General features: G+C 39.4%; 1 protein-coding gene across 8 annotated transcripts in view; it reads right to left on the bottom strand.

The window, feature by feature from the left end:
• LOC105463525 (KIT proto-oncogene, receptor tyrosine kinase) overlaps positions 1 to 24,008 on the bottom strand; it is an 83,621-nt gene that overhangs the window by 14,392 nt on the left and 45,221 nt on the right. For 2 of the 8 annotated variants that reach the window (XM_011710670.2, XM_011710672.2), the window contains exons 5-9: positions 22,660 to 22,831; positions 19,253 to 19,442; positions 16,706 to 16,821; positions 2,612 to 2,726; positions 345 to 538 (exon numbers count right to left, since the gene is read on the bottom strand). In XM_011710670.2, the coding sequence (XP_011708972.1) occupies positions 345 to 538; positions 2,612 to 2,726; positions 16,706 to 16,821; positions 19,253 to 19,442; positions 22,660 to 22,831 (787 nt within the window). The remainder of the gene's footprint in view (positions 1 to 344; positions 539 to 2,611; positions 2,727 to 16,705; positions 16,822 to 19,252; positions 19,443 to 22,659; positions 22,832 to 24,008) is intronic. The other 6 variants (XM_011710673.2, XM_071093366.1, XM_011710671.3 and 3 more) reach the window with 3 other exon arrangements.

The raw sequence follows: 24,008 nt of genomic DNA, 5'->3' as shown, positions 1-24,008 counted from the left end.
AAATGTTAGATTGTTCTAATTCTGTTTGGGTGTAAGGTAAATATATTCCCCCCATTTGCTTTCTCTACCCCTTTTTAATGGAGACAATTGTAAATATACAACTAATATAAAAGAGGCGCACATACATATAAAATATATAAAGTAGCATGGTTAAAAGTGCTCTGGTAAAAACATATACTTAACAAGCTAGTACAAAATGAAACATAGCGAGTTTGATGACAGTATGGTGTGATGTACGTATTACCAGAAATGACATGGTCAATGTTGGAATGAACTTAAAATCATGATTGATATGGTAGACAGAGCCTAAACATCCCCTTAAATTGGATTAAAAAGAAATATACCTTTGTTGTTACCTTTAAATGCAAAGTTAAAATAGGCAGAAGTCTTGCCCACATCGTTGTAAGCCTTACATTCAACCGTGCCATTGTGCTTGAATGCACTAGAATCTATGGAACTCTGAACCACTAGTTTTCCAAACGGTGGCCCAGATGCGTTTAGTGTCTGCACATCCACTGGCAGCACAGAAGCAGAGCATCTAAAGGGAAGAAAACAAAAGCCCAGGTTTACTCTAGGAAAATAAATAAATACATAAGACCCTTGGGACGTGGCACACTTTTAAAACAAAGTTAGAGGTTCATAATCAACAGAAAATGTCCTTTTACAAGTGTCTAAGAATAAGCACTTTGGTGACCTAGTGAGTGAAAAAAGCACTGGGGAAGAGAAGAAAGGGCAGAGGAGGCTTTGGAGTCAGATGTGGGTTTGAATCCTGATGAGTTAAAGACTGAGTTTCTACCACTGTAAAACGGGGATGGTAATACCCATTGCAGAGGGTTACTGAAAGGACTGGAAAGGAATTCAATAAAATGGCAGGCATATATGCTGGTACACAGCAGATCCCTAAAATAAACAAGCTTCAAAAGGGTACATGAATGGTTGAAAATAAATAGCATAGAGGAGGAAATCATAAAAAATCTTCAAGGGACTGGGCGCAGTAGCCGAGACCAGACTGGCCAACACAGTGAAACTCTGTCTCTACTAAAAATACAGAAATTAGTTGGGTGTGGTGGCAGGCACCTGTAATCCCAGCTACTCAGAGGCTGAGGCAGGAGAATCACTTGAACCCAGGAGGCAGAGGTTGCAGTGAGCCAAGATCACTCCAATGTACTCCAGCCTGGGCAACAGAGGGAGACTCCGTCTCAACAACAACAAAAAAATCAAGAATGTAGACCAGGAAATAGTCAAAGTGAGGACCGAACTGTGAGTTCTAAGCAGGAAGGCCTAGTTGTACTGCAAGTGGCTGAGACCACCACTGCAAGGGATCTGTTCATGAGCCAGACCCCAACTTCCCTATTCTAAACACCTAGCTATTTCCTGTTTCCCTTCTTAACACCTACACACATTCACTGTTTATTCCATCTATTATGTGTCTCTACCCACTAGAACAAGCTTGTCCCACCTGCAGCCCACATGTGGCTCACGACAGCTTTGAATGCGACCCGACACAAATTCATAAAGCTTAAAACATTATGAGTTTTGTTTGCAATTTTTGTTTTAGCTCATCAGCTATCATTAGTGTTACTGTATTTTATGTGCGGCCTAAGACAGTCGTTTTCTTCCTATGTGGCCCAGGGAAGCCAAAAGATTGAACTCCCCTGCACTAGAATATAAACTCATAAAGGCAAAAAGACTTGGGTGTGTTCTGTCCATTAGAATAGTGTCTGGTACACACTCGCCACTCCCTGTGTATCTACTGAATTAATGCCTGTAACTACAGGGCTTGCTTCCGCTGTGGTCATTCCTCCCAGGGGCTCCTTAGTATTCCCCAAAAGAAAACACTCTCCTAAAATCCAGCTGAAAACAGCAATCTGATGTAACCCCTTCCAACTTGTTGTGATAAAGAGGCTTATTCCATGAAAAATAAAATTTCCGCGATCATACTGACTATTCAATTGTGACGTTAACCTGGGCTTTTAAAGCCTGAGCATAAAATAGCAATTGATGGATGAAAACAGCTATAGTGACCCCATTTTCGTCTTCAGGTAGCGCAAAAGGACAATTTAAGGCTTAAGTGTGGATGGTGAGGGGCAAGCAGCACAGTGCCAGATGTTCTCTGTTCAGGGGCTGGGCACCTAATCAAGAAGAAACCCTTTTTAAAAGCGGTCACTTGCAAACGCCATATGTATGTTGTAATTGTGCGATCATTACTTTTTGGTAACTTGGCAATTAACTACTGAGGTAATTTTTTCATGATAACTACAGTCACATTTCCCACACATATTACCTCCTGTGTATAGAATGGAAATCTAATTACTCTGTCCTGCAAAATTGCTTTATCTACCTGCAGGCTAGAAATTGCATGATAAATCCAGAAAGATAACCACCAAAATAGAGAAGTCATTCAGTAATCATTTTTCAGCAAACAAAATTAATGTCTACCAAGAAAAATACAGCAATTATCCCTTCTAAAAAGCCACATGGCTAGAAAAAAAAAAATAATCAAAACAAAGCTTTTTAAAAAAAAAAAAAATCAGAAAACATATTTGAAATTCAAGTGAACTACAGTCCTTCCTCTCTGCATTATAAACAGTGCCAAAAATAATCATCTCACCTCTGCTCAGTTCCCGGACAAAAATACCAATCTATTGTGGGTTCTGGGAATCCTGCTGCCACACATTGGAGCATGCCATTCACGAGCCTGTCGTAAGTCAGGATTTCTGGTTTTGCTGCAGGAAAACAGAAGTGGCCATATGTCAGAGTGCTGAAAAACCTCAGCGACATTCACTTCACTCCCTGTCTAATCCCTACAACCTTCCTGAGGCTGCTGAGGAGGCTGAGGGAGCACGTCCAAAGGGCAGAATCTGAACCAGGGAGTGGAAGGTACAAGGAGGCGGCTGTCAGGGTCCAACCCAGAAAGGCTTTCCCAGCGACAGTGGCCCAGCGCCAGAGCAGATGGCTGAGGCAGAGGTCGCAGGGCCAACTGCAGAGTTTCTGCTTTCAGGGAGTGGGGATCTGAAAGACTGCTTCTAATCAAGACTCCAGGACTCCAGAGTGCTCTATAGGTAAAAATCCACTTTAAAGGATTCCTGCCAATGGGATTTCAAGCAACTGTACCTGCCCTAGGAATTTCAAGTTATTGTGGGAACTGGAATGGATGAAATTAGGAGTTGTTAGAGGAAAAGATAAGCCCCACTCTTTGCTCTTACAAGAATTGTCTCCTTTTCCGGGGTGGAAGGGTGGTGCTGATTAAAAGCTGCATCACTCTATTTACACAGAAGCTAGAACATAAAGAGTAAAATACAATATGGGCTTTACTTCAAATCTTTGTTTCAAATGCAAAATACGAACAGAAAACTAGAAGAGAAAACCAGCCCAAGATTTATGTATTTATGTATATATGAACCTGAATATATATATATATATATCTGAATATATTCACTGTAACAGCAGAAATGCTCTAATTTGGTATTTCTATGTAACTACAATAACCAGCTGATACTCAAGAATTTCTAATTTTTGAAGTTATTTACAAAGTGAAAGGAAGATGCACTCGGTGGTTTCGATAGCAATACATCTGAAGGATTCTAACCCTTTGAGAATAAATAAGCTCAACAGAAGCATCAGGATGGTGCTATGGCAGGGATGGTGATATGCTCACCCTGTACTTGGAGTACAGCATTGATTGTGCCAAGTCTAAGCACAGAATTACGGGAGCCCCATGCATAGTGGACACATCTGAATACCAGCTCTTACATTTCTCAGGTCTTTGAACTTGAGTAAGTTTCTACATCTCTCTAAATTTTTGTTTCCTTATGTGTAAAATGGGAATAATAACTGTGCCCGTCTCATAGGGATATTGAGACAATTAAATGAGATGGCACATAGAGAGAGCTAAGAATGACTTATAGAAATGAAACAGTTATTTATTATTATTATTGCTGGGCACGGTGGCTCAAGCCTACAATCTCAGCACACTTTGGGAGGCTGAGGCAGTGGATTACCTGAGGTCAGGAGTTGGAGACTAGCCTGGGCAACACGGTGAAACTGCATCTCTACTAAAAACACAAAAATTAGCTGGGCATGATGGCATGCGCCTGTAGTCCCAGCTACTCGGTAGGCTGAGGCAGGAGGATGGCTTGAACCTGGGAGGCAGAGGTTGCAGTGACCACCACTGCACTCCAGCCCTGGGTGACAGAGTAGGACTCCATCTCAAAAAGAAAATTTTTTATTACTATTATTCCTGAGTTATTCTTTTATAATCAGAATATCTACCTTTCTTGGATGATTAATTTCACTACAAATGAAATGAACTGTATTTGCCACTCTATTCTCCTCAATAATCTAAAAATTCCTTCTTTAAAATAGTCTGATAAGGTATATATTTTAACCCAATGCACAGGGAATTCAACATCAATTATGTTACAACTGATAGGGAAAATAAAAGCAGTGAGAAGGAAAGATTGACAGATCAGAAACTTAGGAAGTTTATTTCCCCAAAGGAAGGTAACACTGATAAATGACATCTTTGTAGAACAACCTCTCAGCATCTCACCTCCCTGGAGGCAAATGAGTAGGCAGAGATCAGAGTATCCACATGCATGACACACCCACCTGTCACTCAACCTGGCCCTGCTGATGAGCAGGCCATTTGGCTAATATACACAAAAGAGAAACTCTCCAAAACAATCTCAAGGTAGGGGCATCCTTGAGAGTTTGGATCCAGTGCCAGCTTTCACAAATAGAGCAAGAAGACAAGCCATCGTCTTGCGAAAGCATCCATCTGGCAAGTTTCATTTAATTATCATGGGCAACTGTGTGATCAAGCTGAAAAGTAGGACACAACACAAAAAATCAGCAGACCCTTAGGATAATGCTATTTGCTGGGGACTCTAGGTGCCATACTGTGGGTCTCTCTGGACTCAGTTTAAGTGTCACCTCCTTTTCTAAGCAAGCCTAAACTCTCTGATGCCAAGTTGGTCTCTCTCCTTTCCTTATTCCCAAAGCATTTATGAACACCTGATGCTGGTATGCAAGATCTTGGTCTGCCTCCTCCATCAGACTCGATGTTCTCGAGGGCAGAAATGACATCTTATGGATTGAGTATACTTGTAACTCCTAGCTCAGTGTGACCCACAGCAGGCGCACAGTAAGAGCTGTTGAATGATGAAGACCCCACCCAAAGGAACAAGTCTCTAAGATTCCAAAGGCATTCAATTATAGAATCACAAGAAGAGAACTGTGAGAACAGCCTAATGGTGACTTTTGTAAATACGGCACTATTTCTATTATTTTTGCAATAGAGGGCCATGAGATAAGAAATCCTAGTGGCTGACCACATGAATTCTTTATAACACTGAGATGAATGATGAGTGGGATCAGTCTACACTAAGATGGTAGAGATAACTGAATAGGACTCAAATAGGAGCTAAGTTCACAAACAGATGTACTCATACCTATATTCCCTTAACACTCATACTTCTTAATGCTTATAACACTACATGGTAAATTAGTGGAATTAAATATTAACTCAATAGGCGGAGGAAGGGCTGAAAGCACACTTTAAGATGATGTCAACAATGAGTATCTCTGGGTAGTAGGGTTATGAAAAGTTTCTATTTTATTCTTTTATTTCTAATTTTATTTTTCAATGAATGGGTAGCTGAAAGTGAACCTATAAGACATTGTTTAATTAAAAAATTGGAACAGCTCAAAATTACATAATCAATTCCATTTAGCTTTGGTTACAAGTGTGCTCTAACATCCAAGCCTTCTAGCGTGACACCTGGTAGCAGTTATACAACAGCCATGGCTGCCAACGGTGTGGTCTGGCTGGCCTACTTGTTCCCATGTGCCGGTTAATTAAGCAGTTTTGTTAAGTTCCTATCCCAGGTGGGTCATAACCTAAGGCTAATTGAGCAGCTTTTGTCCTGTTGGCCTGAGGTTGGCCAACCAAGCTCACAGGGTCCTAAATCTTCAATATGCCTTAGACTCTCTAAGGGAAGAGGATAAATGCACATTCCTGGGCCACACCTCCAGAGATCTGGTAAGCTGAGGATATGAGCCAGCAATGTACTTCTTTAAAGGGCCTTTAAGGAACCCTTATCAAAGCCAGGACTAGAGTAGGGCAAGAGAAGCACCCCGAGCATAAAAATAAGAAGGGCACTAACCCTAAAAGGCCTATGAGTGGGTACCTGTGCGAGTACCTCCTTACATTTCACACTCTAGGTGCCTTTCTTGCCTCACCTCGGTCCAGCCCTCTCCCTAACATTGGTGCTAAGAGACCTCCTTCTGAAAAGGATGAGACATACTAGTACGGCATGAGCTGTATATGGCAAGTTGCATTATGAAAATATTTAATGCATAAAGAATGAGCCAGGTAGAAATCTAATTCCTAAAAATGAAAATCTCAGCTCATTTGCATTTTGTAAGTGCCTCAATGCACCGTGTTTGGCATTAAATATACATCTTGCTTTTAAAGATACATAACTCTGCAGTTCTCCAGGTTAAATCTGAGCTGTGGCTTCTTAGATATTCTGCAATAAGCAGTATAGCAAATGACACATTCCCTAATTCCTCCCAAGTTGGAGGTTTAGATAAGCCTAAGAGGTATATAAGTTATGCATTTACTGTGGAGATAAAAAAAAAAAAAAAAATAGCCTTTTTGCCTTTAAAAACATTGTGGACCTGAGTCATTCGGATATCTCCAACAACACCGATCAGCTTGTAGGCAGATTTCAGATGCTTGTAACTCTGCTGAGAATTTATTGCTCTTGCAATTAAAACTCCTACACATCCAGTGATTTACCCCACAGATTTGTGATCTTGGAAAATACTCCTTTTCATCACCATCCAGTCCATGTGGAAAGCAAGAACAAAATGAATTTTAAGAACACAATACAGATAACAAAGCTGAGGGCTGGTGGCTGAAAGGGAATACACAAGCCAGTGGTAGAAGGGGTCTTCCTTTCTTCATCTAAATGCAGGGAGGCATTTTTTGAGTAGAGTTCTCTCACCCCAGCCACTTTAACCAACTTCCGCTATAAATGAGCATTTGACCACATTTTATAATCAGCAGGACAAAAAACACAAACACTTAAGTATCCAAATAATAAAAGACTAAATGAAGAGGGATCATAAGAATGAATTTCTGTTTTTAAAGTTTGAGGTTTGCTGGTGTTTAATGGCAATGAAGCAGTGCTTTTCCAGAATTTGTCACTATCCCAGTCTTGGGGTCTGTGTAAAACCTACACTTATGCCATAATACCATTATAATAAAGAAATTTAAGTCAGCTAAAATTGGAGTATAAAAATAACTCAACTCTACTTATAAAAGGAATATTACACTTTTTAAAAAATTCCCAGAATAGATATTTTAGACATACACTGTGTCTTATACATTCTTAAAGATATCCAGAAACTGGCATATGGACACTAACAGAAGTTTATTTAACAAACAAAATAAAACTCAACTACAATCTCCTGTACCTATTTAACTTTAACAGTGACTGTCATTTTAAAAAGAAAAAATCATTCTCTTAATGAAGTGATGTTCTCAACTAGGGCTCAACAAAGTTTTACTCTAAAGGGGTGAGATAAATATTCCAGGTGACTATTTTAGATTTGTGGGTCATCAGGTCTTTCCTGCAACTCAGTTCTGCAGCTGTAGGACAAATGTGCTCATAGACAACATATAATCAAATAGGCATGGCTGTTTTCAATAAAACTTTCCTCGTGGGCACTAACATTTGAGTTGTACTCTCATGTCTCATGAAATCTCCTGATTTTTTTCAACTACTCAAAAATAAATTCAATAACGTTCTTAGTTTGTGAGCCATTCAAAAACAGGTTATAGGCTGGGTACAGTGGCTCACGCCTGTAATCCCAGCACTTTGGGAGGCCAAGGCAGGAGGATCACTTGAGGTCAGGAGTTCAAGACCAGCCTGGCCAACATGGTGAAACCTTGTCTCTACTAAAAATACAAAAATAAGCCAGGCATGGTGGCGGGTGCCTGTAATACCAGCTACTCAGGAGGCTGAGGCAGGAGAACTGCTCGAACCTGGGAAGTGGAGGTTGCAGTGAGCCAAGATTGTGCCACTGTACTTCAGCTCAGGCGACAGAGCAAGACTCTGTCTCAAAAGCAAAAAAACAAAACAAAACAAAAACAAGCTACAGGCCAATTTTGGCCAGCAGACTATAGTTCTACCAACCCCTGTTCTAAACAGCAATCAAAAAGATATCCCAATTGCGAGATTATGTTGAAAAATGATGAAACTACTTGGACAGAGATTTCTTCAGCCAGAATCACTGTTCAATTTACAGGAGCACTGTTGCTGTATCACCCAGCCGTGGGGAAGAAGACCTGTACACACATCACAATTCCACTCGGCTTGCTGCCGAGCAGTGCAGGCATGGGACAAAGTCTCCTTTTTCCTACTCTGGAAAAGTAGCTAATTCACTTTGCCACATAATTCAGAAGTGGAGAAGACGAGTATTGACAGAATGCCCATGGAAACATTAAGTCCCTATTCTTGGATTAATTTAAATTTCACTACATTACAGGTGACCTTGCATACACCTGTAAATGAAGGAAGCTAATCTGATGTAAAAACAAGTGGCTCAATTGAAAAGAAAATCTCCACAAAGTGGAAGTTCCACAATATAAAAGGGGCCACTCAATGCTTTTAGCAAAGTCTAGGTATCCAAGTTTAGAGTCAATTCCAGCAGTTTATATGGCTACATACCTAAACCTGTTTCTCTTGCTTTTCCACCATCAATATAAAAAAATAGCCAAACCACACAAACGGGGGCAACCAAGGGCTATGGATCCAGACAGGTTACCTGGTTCTCTTACAGGTTCAGTGTTTACATCAGGGCCCCTAAATTAGCAACACATCCACCAGACCAACTTTCTTATGAGATAGGGAGGAACAGTAATGACACCAACCTTCGAGGAGGGGAAGATGTTTAGCTTAGTTCAGAGCTACATCTGCTACATTTTTTCAGAACAGAAGAGAATCAAGTTCTACTTTAAAAGTAGGTTGCCATTATATCTTTTTTTTTTTTTCCAATTTAAACATCTATAACAATTCTTGCCTCCACAGAGATCCTCTTTATAAGGAGAAAGAGATATTAGAGTGTCACATCAAAAACAACATTCATAATTCCCAAGCAATTTGAGAACAAAATCTCATTTCAAGTTCAGGAAGAGGAAATAAAAACAGAGTTCAAACACTGTCAGATATCTCAAATGAACACACATTATCTATAAAAAGATTAATGTGAAAAGACAAGCAATGATTTTTACATAGATTAGTTACCACACTAAGAAGATCTGAAAATTATTCCTTAATTTAAAACTATCCTGAAAGATAGCACAGTATATCTACCATATCATATATTGAAGACACAGAGCATGAAAAATAACGACAGATGATAACCTTATTAACTTCTAGCCACTTAAGCAAGGTCACTCGTTAGAGATTAAACAAGATAATTATAAACTTTAAATAATCATCTGACGGGTTTCTTTTAAAATTCAGTCACATCATTTCAAAGTCCCACCTCACTCCCGGATGTCTCAAAATTGCATCACGCATGGGCTAGAGAAATTATAAAAGATCCATACACTGAGATGCCAAAATGATGTTATAGAAAGACATTCACAATGCTTTTGTTGTGCAGCGCCAAAAATCTAGGTTATAAAGCAATATGATCTCATTTTTATTAAAAAAATGGTCTGGAGGAATATATAATAAACAATATTAGTAATGGTAATCCATAAAAAGTAAAGAAACATAAAAAGTAAAAATAAACTTAAAATGATTTTTATTTTTACTTATTTACATTTTCTAATTGTTCTACCCTTCACATAATGCTTTTGTAATAAGAAAAAATTGTTTTAATTTAAAAACATATGCAGTATACAAATGTTCACACAAACCAAGCTATGTTCCAGTTACTGTTGCAGCCTTAGAGCAAACTCTCAAAAGCAAGTAAATAAATCAGAAAGGAGTCCTATTCAGCACTTTATTTAATGTTTAAAAATTCTAATTATTTAATATAAGAGGAAGTCACTCTAACAGAATCCACCTAATGGGGGAAAACACTGAAAAGCAAAGACTTTCAAGCAAAAATCAACATCAAGTCTTCAAATTTGTGGCCTCTAACACAAGTATGGTTTGGACACGCATGTTTTTGAAAGGTCCTACCATTTTTTTAAAAAATGGAAATAAAAAGCTAATAGGTTAAGTGGTGGGAAGACATTTCCATCTTCCAAAAAAGTTGAAGTTCTAGTAACTTCGCTCTTTTTTGTGAGGATCTTCCTGAACAGCACAGTGGCCTTAAGGACCAAATCTGAGCAGTCCTTGCAGGCAAGACTGCCATTATTATTTTACTCTGGATAAGGGTACTTGGAGATTCCAGTCAGGTGGGTGACCCGGAGAGCTGGCAAACAGGTGAAGTCATCTATATGGCTGGCTTCCCAGGTCTATGATACAGTTTGAATATTTGTCTCCTTCAAATCTCATGTTTAAAAACTGATCCTGAATACTGGAGGTGGGGCCTGATGGGTGGTGTCTGTGTCATGGGGACAGATCTTTCTTTCATGATTAGCTTGGTGCTGTCCTAGAGGGAATGAGTGACTTATCGCACTATTAGTTCCCTCGAGATCTGAGTTTTAAAAACAACCTGGCACCCTTCTTCTCCTCTCTCGCTCTCTCACTCTCTTGCCATGTGATGCCTGCTCCCCTTCCCCTTCCACCACGAGTGGAAGCTTCCTGAAGCCCTCACCAGAAGCAGATGTTTCTTACAGCCTGCAGAACTCTGAGCCAAATAAACCTCTTCTCTTTAAAAATCACCCAGCCTCGGGTTTTGTTTTGTTTTGTTTTGTTTTTTAACAGCAACACAAATGCACTGACAGTAGTCTACCTGTGATCACTTCTGGTAGGCTGGCCAAAAGCTAGTTGGCTATGTGCTTTATCTGCAGGAGTTTCTCACTAGAATTGGTTCAGCCATCCATAACTGGATTTAACTATATCCGAAAACACTAAAAGGCAGCCCAGACTTTGCAAACATGGTCAAAGGGGATCTTTCTCATCAAGAGGCCTTATTCTGGGTGATTTAATTGCTTTGGCTGATTTTGGTATACTGTATGACCTATAAATAATTGCTAACAACAGATAGGATGTTAATTATATGATGCAGTGATTTAGAAATAATACATTATTGAACATTTCCTTAAATTGTTTCTCAACTCCCTGTTAATACCCTTCCATAAATTCAGTGAAATTGGTGACTTCTGAGTTAATTTGGTGCACTTCAGCAGCCATTTGGGTTTCAATCTAGCTCAACATTAAATGCATCCTCTGTAAGGCTAATGATCAAAGGGAGCCCTTCAGTTCTCAATGTCTGCCTCCCCGTCACTACCACGTGAGGATCACAGTACTCCCACTGCACTGGCTGAAATCGTCATTAAAGGATAAGCCTTTAAGATGGGAAAGAGATCTACTTATGATCCCTAAATACCATTTGCCACATATTTTAAATGCATAATACCGCCCTGGAAATGCTACCAAATCATGTTTTGAACTATCCACTTTGAGGTTACAGGATCTTCTTAAAATCATTCCAAAAGTTTGAAAAACAACTGGCTTATCATATCAATCATAATTTATTTCTACAATTATGTAAATTACTTCGGGATTCACATGGGTATTTAAAATTAAAGCCAAAATAAACCTACAAAATATTTACTTTACTGATTATCCTTTCAGTCCACTATAAAGTTTGTTATTTATTCAAGAAATACGAGATGGAGTGGGAAAACAGGCCAAATGGATATATTAGGATTAAAGTGCATATTTGGCCTTTTATTTGTCCTGGATCTGGCAAAAAACCTCATAGTGTGACATTTAATATAACCAAAGAGGCCATCAGTTCCTAAATAAGTAGCATAAGCTACCCATAGCATCTTGGCAATGTCATTTTTTCTAATATTTCCAATAATTTTGGAAAGGGTAATGCCTATTAAGAAAGCACTTTGAGGTAAGGTTTCAAAACTCTACTTTTTTCCTGATTTTCACTTCCAAGAAAAACAAATCACCATTTTCACTGAAGGATATCAAACATTGCAGATCTAAGAACTTGATTTCTATACACATCTTGGATAAGCAATTCCAAAAGTAATTAGAGTAATGCAAATTCAATGCAGATATAATCACTAATTTTTGGTTTTGCTTTGTTTTTTAATGAAAATTCCTATCAGTTTCCACTAGAAGTTCTCAAAAATGGCAACCATGTTATAGCTCTTGGCCATTATAAACCACCTTAAATGTCACTGAGTCAGTTCAACATGTCCATGTAAATCATGGCTTGATTAGAGAGGTTAGAAACAGTATTAGAACATTTAAGCTTAACAAGTTGTTATATACTGGTTTTCTTAACATAAATTGTCAGAGCACAATATTTTTTTAAAGTCTACCATATAAGCAATTAAAACATGCCCCTTCCCCACATTCAATATACTGAAATTTTCATGTGGAATTTTCAAAACAAATAGATTTTTTAACCGCCAAACATTTAACCAGGCCAAATCAAGGATTTCACTAGCATTTCTTGCAGATGAATCTATTAAGCAATTATGCATTAGTGTCACAGAGTAAAAGTAGGCTGAATTTCGGCACTAACACTATGCATTCATTATTCTGATTTTTATCAATTCTGATTTTTGCAGAGCACAATCCCTTTTGTCCTTGAGGCTGAGCTTATTCACAAAATAAACCATACAGTACACCCACATATGTAACTGGCTCAGCTAACATGATGCCAAAAAGGCCACAACTATCCTAAGTTTAAAACTGTAAAATTATTTTAGCTTTTGATTTTAAAATTTAACATGAAAAAAATCCTACCTCAAGAGCTAAGCGATGAGGATGCAAAATCATGAGAATGATAGAATGAACTCTGGGGACCTGGGAAGAAGGGTGGAAGGAGGGTGAGGGATAAAAGACTATACGTGGGTATAGTGTACACTGCTTGGGTGACAGATGCACCAAAATCTCACAAATCACCATGAAAGAACTTATCTATGTAACTAAAACCCAAAAACTATTGAAATAAAATTTAAAAGAATACTACCACATAATAATGTTAACTAAAATTTTTTTTCAATTAAAAAATCAACAAACAAATCAGCTAACCATATCTGTGAAGAGCAACTGCGACATACCTCAGAGACAGTTTAAAGCTCAAACGTAAATGCTACTACCTCTGTCCAAACGTTTGGCAATCAAGAAATCCAATGTGTTAAGTAAGTGAAATAAATGCCTTTGTCAGTTTGCTATTTGTAACAAACTGACATCAAGGAAGAGACTTTCTGAAGAGCTTAACTTGAGGTCAGGACCAACATGATCCTCATCTGTATATCCAGTGAAATACAGTGGGACCTCAGGAAGTGCTGGGTGGGTATTAAGAGAACCACACTCCAGAATGCAGAAAAGGCCTCCTACCTACAGGGAATCCAAGAAGATATCCTTTTGGAAGGTTAACAACATATCCTATCTAGTTTCAAATAGGCACGGGTTCACCAGCAGCAATGATTAAAACTGAGACTGCGGGAATGGCAAATTAGCCTGGTAAGTAAAATGGTAGCAATTTTATCCCTGCCACAGAAAAGTCAGAAACACCTTCCTGAGGTCAGTATCTCATGACCAACTGGCAGACCACACACTGGCAAATGGAAGCATGAAAAAGGAGGAAAAGAGACACATCTAAACGCCCCTTTGGACTTAAAGCCAGGGAAACAGCGATAACACAAAGCACCTTGCTTTATAAAATTCCCAACCACTGAGCTCTCAAAGTGAGGTCTGTGGAGTGGGCCCCACCCACGGTCTGCTGTTGCTGGTGCATAGGAGATAAATAAGAAACTCAGAAGAAGCCCTGAGGAGGAGCAATTTGACAGAGAGTAATTTTTACATCTATTGAATCTAAAACATAGAAAAACCCGAGCCTGTATTTTGTATATCGCTGTTCTTTTTCATTTCACTTTTCTAGTAATTGGTTTTTACTATATTTTACAAGAAGTATTGATCCACAATGAATTGGGAATCTTAGAAAAGAAAGTCTTTTACCATAGAAAGGTTGAGATGCATCACACAAGAGCAGCCACAATAAAATTCTGTATGAATATGCGTATTATGCTTGCAAGGATATGGATTTACCTCCAGTCATCTCTTAAACGAGATGAACATTAAGACTTTTCAGAAGCAAGTAATTTTGTCCATGGGTAATATACTAAGCTCTGTATACTATAACTTTTTTTTTTTGAGACGGACTCTCATTCTGTCGCCCAGGCTGGAGTGCAATGGTGCGATCTCAGCTCACTGCAACCTCTGTCTCCAGGGTTCAAGTGATTCTCCTGCCTCAGCCTCCCAAGTAGCTGGGATCACATGCACTCATCACCACACCCAGCTAAATTTTTGTATTTTTAGTAGAGAAGGGGTTTCACCATGTTGGCCAGGCTGGTCTCGAACTCCCAACCTCAGGTTATCCACCTGTTTCGGCCTCCCAAAGTGCTGGGATTACAGGTGCGAGCCACCACGTCCAGCCTCTATATACTATTACTTTCTGATTCACATTGAAATTAATCTAGAGATACTTGAATTGAGGGCCAGTGAAATGCTATGTAATCAAAACTGTTTGCTGGAACTCAGATAATAATTAATGTTTCCCTTGAAAAGGGAGAACTGTGTGATCAAATAAGTTTGGGATATATACTTCCTATCCCATGGCCCCCTCCGGCAAAGTCACATCAGCATATTAGGATTCTGGGAAGGCCAGTAATAAAGATATGTGTTTAATTACATGAATGTGACCTTCTTCATCTAAACTCGTATGAATGTCTTATTCAGAAAACACAAATTTTGAAATGCTCATATAGTCAAAAGACTCTGGATTAGCAATCAAAAATCTGTCCAGTTATTTCTTTTCTTCATTTATAAATGGTTCACACCACCCACCCTACCATCTTTCCTGAGCTGTAGCATCAAATAAGACAATTATGTAAAATCACTTCATACAGGTTGAGCATTGTGGCTCACTCCCATAATCCCAGTGCTTTGGGAGGACAAGGCAGAAGGATCGCTTTAGTCCAGGAGGACAAGACCAGTGTAGGCAACAAAGCAAGATCCCCGTCTCTAAAAAACATTTAAAAATTAGCTGTGTGTGGTGGTGCATGCCTGTACTCCCAGCTATTTGGTAGGCTGAAGCAGGAGGATCTCTTGTGCCCAGGAGTACAAGGATATAGTGAGCTATGATCACTCCACCCTGGGTGACAGAGACAGACGCTGGCTCAACATGTTTGTCAACATGTTTGAAAACAAAAACATGTTTGTCTCAAAATCAAACAAACAAACAAAACATCTAGCTGAGAGCGGTGGCTCATGCCTATGATCCCAGCATTTTGGGAGGCCGAAGCAAGTGATCACTTGTGGTCAGGAGTTCAAGACCATCCTGGCCAACATGGTGAAACCCCATCTCTATTAAAAATACAGAAATCAGCTGGGTGTGGTGGCACGCCTATACTCCCAGCTACTCAGGAAGCTGTGGCAGGAGAATCACTTGAACCTGGGAGGTGGAGGTTGCAGTGAGCCGAGATCATGTCACTGCACTCCAGCTGGGGAGACGGAGCAAGAGACTCTGTCTCAAAAACAAAAAAAACCAAAACCACAACACTTTGTACAGAAAGTAAGCTCCTTTAAGACAAGGAATTGGCCCCAGTCCTTTGTTCCCACAACTCCCTATAGCCCAACACACATAAAGTGCCCAGCTCCTAAGCTCTTCTCTATGAAATATTCCAGGTGTCTCCTCATCCTCCACACACCCAGGAAAACCAATTCTGAGAGTCATTTGTTGGGCCACTCCTTGGAATTCCTAGTCTTTGGGGGCCTCCCCTGCCCTAGCAGGTATGGTGTGGCAGGCACCTTCCTTGGAAATGCACACAGGGCCCAGAGTGGAGCCAGGAAGAAGCCCTGCACTTGGCAAAAGCTCTAGCTCATAATCGGGCTCCCTTGGCCTCAACTTCAGAGCAGACATTTCTCTAAGAAGTGGTGGGCTGTAGGAGTGGGGTGGGTGGGACCCCACAGATGCCCATGGCCATGCCCATCTCCCATCTTAAACCATCTGCTACCTTCTCCCACATACCACATGGTACTCAGTAGTGAGCCATGGGCCTGTCAATATTGCATTTGTCTCAGTGGAAGAACAATCTAAACACAAATAACATCACAGCCTCAAAAGAGATGGCACTGTAACAAAGAAATCATGTCAGGGCTCGATAGCATCTCTTTCCTAATACAGTAATTCAGCTCCTATTCAACCACTAGCCCCCCATTCCAACAATCAATAATAATACATTTTCCCTCAAACAACTGTTATGGTCAACTTCTATGGCTCCTTTGTTTACTTCAAAGGCAGCACACAGAATTTGAGCAACTTCTACAAGGTCCTGTGGTCAGTGAAATGTAGGACAAGGAACTGGTTTTTTGACACACTCTAACCACCAAACCACAAAGTCTCTGTGAAGGTCAAGATTATCATGAAACGTTATTTACATAGAACACAAGTTGAGTCCTTGCAGCTGTTACAAACACGAGCCACAACTTTAAAAGAATAAAGAATTAAAAGATAAGGAGCCCTTCATGTTACTTACTATTCACATAAACATTAAATGCTATGGAAGCATTGACGTCAGAATTGGACACTAGGAATGTGTAAGTGCCTCCTTCAGTGCCTTTTAATCTGGTTAGATGAAGTTCACTTACGTATCTACAAAGAAAAGACAATTAATCAATCACCTGTGGATAGTCTGCCTTGGAAGGCATGTCTTTTTCAGTTTCTACCTGGAAATCTATGCCTGCTTGAGGAAAAATATAACTCATTTAATTCAGTAAATATTAGCAAAATCCACATTAACAAATACACACACACGCACACACATATTCCATTTGGGACAAACGCCTGTTGTGAGAGAACACAGAGTGAAGAAAGTTAAGCACAAAGGCAACCTGACAGAGGCTGCAGTCTCTCCACTGGCCCACCACCTCCCCCCTTCCCCCACCACTCCGGGCTGTCCCCATACCACTTCCTCCCCTGCCCATGGTGCTGCAGGAGCCTGCTCTCCACAGTGTCCTGAACTTGCCTGCTCTGCACGCACATGCTCACTGCCCTCATACAGACACTCTGGGCCCTCAGCGAGGTCCACGCTGCTCACCTTCCTTCTTGCAAAACCCCCATCTCCTGGTTTTCCTCCACCCCGCAGATTCTCAGTGCTCCTGGTAGTATTTGCTGCTCAAGCTTCTGACTTCTTGCAAGGCTGCCATATAGGGCTGTGTACACTGAGCACCCTACCATCCTGTCGGGGTTACTGGCAGGGGCTCCGATGTACATGTGTCACCCTGGGCAGCCCATGACACACACGATCCACATGGGCCACAACACCAACTTGCCATAGGCGGTGTTCCGATTCTCACACTGTGCGAGCTCCCTGGGCAGCCCACTCTCTCACACTGAGCTGCTTGCTGCTGGCCCACAGGCTTCACGTCTTTACCTCCAGTGCGGGGTTCTCTGTACCATGTCTCCTCTACAGAGCTACTTTCACGGCCCCAAACCCTTGACTGCAGCTTTCTCCCAAGGATTGCCCTTGCGCGGTCCTTGGAAGAAGCTGACTGTACAGCCAGGTCTACAGCCAGTGAGTGACTGACAGCCAGAGAGGTGCAAAAGCCCCGCTCAGCTCCTGGATAAGACTGAGGTTTGGGGTCATCTGAGCCACATCCTTATTTGCCTCCCTTCCCCCCCACCCCTCCTCCCCTACTCCCTGGTCAGTCTCTCTCTCCCTGCATAAGTCACTTGTCTCAGAATCCCTGTCTCAGGCTCTGCTTCTAGGGCGTTTGACCTAATATACTTCCTACATGAACAATCCCACTCAAGATCCCTCTATCAATCTGAAATCCAACAAACCGCAAACTGAAGTCACTGTCTTTCCTCAGAAATTTGTCCCTCTGCCTTCTCCTCCTCTCCCTGAATGGTATGGTCTCTCACCACCCAACCTAAAGCCATCTTCAACTCCTCCCTGCCTCTCCTGCTCTCTCAATCACCCGGAGACCTCCCAAATCTATCCTCTTCCCTCCAACCTTTAGCCCTTGGCCCGGGACGCTATCATCTCTCACCCATATTTTTCCAACAGTCAACAGTCCTGACTGGAAAAAGAGAGCAAAACCCTATCCAGGTACTTAGCCCTTATTAGCCATTCCGTCTTGGTCAAGTTACTTCACCCCTCTGTACCTCTGTCTCCTCTTCTATAAAAATGGTGGGAAATAAGAATGGCTACTCACAACGTCTGTGAGGCTTCAGGTCAGTGGGTGAATATATGTAAAGTACTTAGAACCATGCTTCAGAAAAAAGCACTTATGTCTTACCTGAAGTATTACTATTGCTACTATTTTTACTATAATGTTTTGAGGATCAAATGAGAGGTCTAATGTAAAAGAACACGGGTTCATTGCCTGAAGCGAAGCTATTTGGCTCTTAGTTTTCTTAGAGCTTTAAGAAACAATTATGGCCGGGCGCGGTGGCTCAAGCCTGTAATCCCAGCACTTTGGGAGGCCGAGACGGGCGGATCACGAGGCCAGGAGATCGAGAGACGATCCCGGCTAACACGGTGAAACCCCGTCTCTACTAAAAAATACAAAAAAACTAGCCGGGCGAGGTGGCGGGCGCCTGTAGTCCCAGCTACTCGGGAGGCTGAGGCAGGAGAACGGCGTAAACCCGGGAGGCGGAGCTTGCAGTGAGCTGAGATCCGGCCACTGCACTCCGGCCTGGGTGACAGAGCAAGACTCCGTCTCAAAAAAAAAAAAAAAAAAAGAATTATAAGTATTAACTTCCCTTTTTCTCTGAAGAGACTTGCTGTATCCCGAGTACATGCCAGTTACCGCTTTGAGCTAAGCTCAGATCTCTAGAAAACTGTCCTCCATTTTACAAGTGAGAAAACTGAGGCCCACAGGTGTGTATGTGTGCACACATGTGCATGCTCTAAACACACAACAAAATGGAATACTAGGATGAGGACACAGGAAGCAGCCCCAGAATTTCTTCTTTACCAGGTATCTTCTTGTGGATTTACGGGTTACAGAAATAATCTGATAAGCCCAGTGGAAAAGGGGGTAATGTGTAATCCCCTAGGGCAAGGTCTGTTTCTTACCTGATATTACTTTCATTCTCAGACTTGGGATAATCTTCCCATTTATCAGTGAAGGTCCTGTTCATATAGATCCACTGCTGGTGTTCAGGTTTGGGGAATGCCTCATATTCAACAATCAAATCTACATTTTCTCCATCGTTTACAAATACTGTAGTGTTTATCATGGGGAAGATATTAATGAATCCTTTATCTAATTAGAATGAAATAAGACAGAAAGAAACCATTACCTACAACTACTGGACAAAAAAACAGAACCTCATCTTGGAATTACAAAGATAATTGATTGATTTCCAGTATTAATTGGCAGTAAAAGCATTTTAACTAGCCGTTTTCCATTTTATTCTGCTCTTGTAGAATCACTGTCACAAGTGAGAAAGGATACACATTTGAAATACTGATTCTCCCACCTCCATCTCTTAAGCAATCCTCTTAAAGATTGTTACCATCTTAAAAGTCTTCTAAATCTACTAGTCTTGATGTTTATTAGGTTAAAAAATATTTGGAATAAATAGAGAGTTCATACACAGACCCGACATAATTGTATATGTGATAAGGTATCATAAATCAAGGGAAAAAAAGGGACCCCTAATGTTTAATAAACATGTTCAAAGAATGTTCTTTAGTATTTGAAGAAAAATAACCTTAGGTCTTCTTACCATATATCACAGATAAATCAAAGAGCATTTTAACAATAAAATGATATTTTTAACTTAATAACAGAATTGACTCCTATGAAACTTCTACAGAGCGGGCAGTTTTCTAGGCATTTTAGAAGCAACAGAAGAAAAACATCATAAAAGACAAATTTAAATCTATAAATATTTTTAAATGTCTATATAGTAAAATAATGTAACAGGAAAAAGAGGAGAATAAAATGTAGAAAAAATGTTTAGCTAAACTAGTAATTAAAATAAGACATCACTTTTCACTTATTAAAAATAGCAAAACTAATTTTAACTAAACTCAATAATTTTGCCAGTGTGGTAAAAGTAGCATGCTGAATTACACACTGTAAATTGGCACAATTCTTTTAGGAAGCATTTAGCAATATAGATTTTTTAAAATTATCTATTCCTTGATTAAATCTTGTAATTTCCATATGAGAACTCTTCCTAAAATGAGATAGATAGCTATAGGCCAAAAAAAAAAAAGTGCTATTTACACTATCATACACTATTATAATTTTTAAACTGGCAAAACAGAGAACTAGTTAAATAAGTAATGGAGTCCTTAGAAAAGGTTATATAATAATATTAAAAAGATCTTGAAAAAGAAGGCAATAAAGTAATTGCTAACATTATCTTTGTGGCCACCATTTATGTGCTTACTATGTCCTAAGAACTGCTTTAAGTACTTTAGCATACCTTTTACTTAATAATTGTGACACTTAGTCTTTTGTTTTTTTGTTTTGTTTTGTTTTGTTTGAAACAGGGTATCCCTCTGTTGCCCAGGCCGGAGCACAGTGGCACAATCACAGCTCACTAAAGCCTCGACCTCCTGAGTTCAAGCAATCCTCCTGCCTCAGCCTCCCAAGTAGCTGCAACCCAGGCATGTGTCACCATGCCTGGCTAATTTTTGTATTTTTGGTAGAAATGGGGTTTCGCCATGTTGCCCAGGCTGGTTTCAAACTCCTGGGCTCAAGAGATCTGCCCGCCTCAGCCTCTCAAAGTGCTGGGATTACAGGCAGAGGCCCCAATTCAAAACCAGGTAAAATGTTAACAGCTCTTATCACAAAACCAAAAACAAAGAAAGGGTAACTTTGTGAGATGATGAATATGTTAATTTGCTTCATACTACAGTAATCTTTTTACTATCTATATGTACCCCATAACATCATGTTGTGTATCTTAAAAATATATAATTAAAAAAATTATTTCTTTAAAAAAGAGTGATCCCAAAGCCTTGTTTTCTTCATCACTCCATGATGGATCCAAATCCTCCTCCCAGCCACTAAAAAATTACTTTTCTCTTTGTCTCCTCCTGTTCCTGTTCCACCCCAAACCATTCTCAAAACAATACAAAACCAGATTCAGGTTTCACAGCCACAAGTCCTTCCAGTCATACAGTGATAATTCTTGGAAAGTGATGAATGGATTTTAAAAATCCGATTACATACAACAATGTTCTCAAAACATCCTTACTAATTGCTTTCTGGAGCTGAAGCTGATATATCAACATGCTCCCTAATCAACTTAGCAAATTAGTGCTTATGGAGTTTAATATTTTAAAAGCATAGCCTTCTATTCAAATTAATAAATGGTTCACAATCATGTTTAGGAACAAAGTAGTACACTTTCTGTGTGCTGACTATAATTGCAAGTAAAGTATCTTTTCCATGTTCAGTCTGGGGAGAAACTGTCCATTATAACATGGGCAGAAACGCCAAAATTTTACGAGATTATTGTGGGATAATCATAAAGCTTTAATACTGCCACATAAATTATTGAAGAAATTTGGTGAGGCGAGGAAAGAGATGAAAACAAATACTGCATCACTTTATTATTGTTTTTGATAAAGAATTTTGTCACCCTAGAAGCATTTAATGAAAGTCAAGCACTAGGAACATGGCTGTACTAAAAAGACAGAAAAATGGATTAAATTCAAACAATACTCAAAAGACAAAAAAAATTGTAAACAAAGTAATTTAAAAATACTTATTAATCTCAGTAAATCAAAAGCATGAAGAAACTCACTGTGCTCTGCTCTCTTTAACTAGAAAATAAATATTTAGTGAAATTTCTAGAGTAGAGAAGATAAGGCTAAACCAATTGTACATACCAGATATGATGGGGCCCGGGGACAGATTACCATGTTGTAGTTTATGCTTTGTAGAACCAATGACCTGTGTCCCAATGTCACTCCTTCCTGAAGGTTTATGCTATTATCTTTATGCTTAGAGAACAGGTGAGATAAGGAGGTAGGGCATACTTGGGAGGAAAAGTCCAATTCAGTCCTTACTACAAGGAACTAGAGCTGATGAGTGGCAAAACAATAAACCAAGGGGCAGAGCCCCTACCAAAAGTTTCTGAGAAATACTTCAGGCTCTAAGCATTTGTGATCCTTGATAAATTCTACATCCATTTCCAAACTCAAGTCATTCAGCGAGCACTAGCTTTTTTGAAAAACCTCAACTTTTGTTTGTTTGGTGGGGAAAGGAGGGTGGGGTGCACAGAGAATAATAGGTTTGAACAATTTTAGTAACAGCTTTCCACTTTCCTCCAATAAACTGGTAGAATTTGGTTTTGTGCTTTCATTGCAAGAGGCTACAATAATTTTCATTCATTCATTCAGTGATAACAAAATTCTAAGAATCTGTTCAACATTCCATTTACATAAAAAGGAAACTATCTAGTAATTTCTTCTTTCACTACTGCCAGTAATTTAAACATTCCCATAGAGGTATTTACCTACTACTTCCAAGGTTGTTGTGACATTTGCTGATCCAAAAGTATTATTGGCATAACACATGAACACTCCAGAATCATTAACTCTCGCTGAACTGATAGTCAACGTTGCCTGACGTTCATAATTGAAGTCACCGTGATGCCAGCTATTATATTTCTCCTGTAGTTTAGTCTGCTGGTTTCAGAAAAGGAGAAAAAAAAATAAAGATTACCATATAATTTATATTCAGAATCTTTCCTAGATAAATTAAAAATAGCAGCAATTAACTTCTCCATATTAGCTTTCATTATACACTACTTAAGTAAGAATAATAAAGCGTCATGACAAGTCTGTCATTGGAACACTTCATATTACAGGATTATATTGAAAGACAGTCATTATTAATGATTGGGAAAAAAATGAAAATTCATTTCTTAACCCTAGTATGTATAATTCCAAATTCTATGCAACGTTAAATTTTAAAAGTTGCTATATATGAAATATTATGGGATACTGATATTTTGTAATATGAGTCAACATATTTTTGTCATGTCCTGTTATATCTTTTTCTATTCTATGTCCCAACAACTGAGAGCAAACACACTGCTAATAACAATAATGTTCTATTTTATTAAAATTTATTATTTGCAAGAATGAAAACAGAATCACAATATCAACAACTAGCTTGGAAACTCATCCTGCAGTTCTCACCCAGCAGAATCTTGTGAACCACTGATGGGAGTTTCAAGGTGTAACAGACATCTAAGAACAAGGCCCAAATTATTTAAGCATGAGCTGAAAAGAAAAGGTTGTGCATTTACCCTTGTGATAACACCATCTCACTCATTATTTGTCTGCAGACGAGACATGGAGAGATTTCTCGTATTTAAAAAGTCATGGGGGAAACCATAACATAAGCTACAACAGCTTTCTGAAAAGATTAAAGAAAGTCAAATATAGCTTTCTGCATCTTCCAAATTTTCTGTAATGTACACACACTCCTATCACAATGGGAAAAAAAAAAAAAAAAAAAAAACAACTAAGTAAAGTAAAAGGAGTTAATATTGACATGGAATGAGACCAAGAGTGATTCCTTGGCGAGGCTTTGGTAAACCTAGTAAAGCATCTGACAGTATTATAAATCAGAAAAATCCTTCTGGAAAGGAGCGTGCCAGGATGTTCATACCCTCTGATCAACTCTAGCAAATTTAACTTGAGGAAATTGCTCAACAGAAAATAAAAGCTCCAACATGTTGGTTGTGGTAAAAACTCAGAAACGACCTAAATGTATATCAACTATAGCATTATGACTGTAAGAGAGGTGTTTACCTATTTAAAAAGCACAAATTGAATGTACCTTAAAATTGCAATC

Source organism: Macaca nemestrina, chromosome 3 (genome assembly GCF_043159975.1).
Source record: "Macaca nemestrina isolate mMacNem1 chromosome 3, mMacNem.hap1, whole genome shotgun sequence".
NCBI classification, from domain to species: Eukaryota; Metazoa; Chordata; class Mammalia; order Primates; family Cercopithecidae; genus Macaca; species Macaca nemestrina.
The sequence above is the reverse complement of the archived record's forward strand: the minus strand, read 5'-3'. Positions and strand labels throughout refer to the sequence as shown.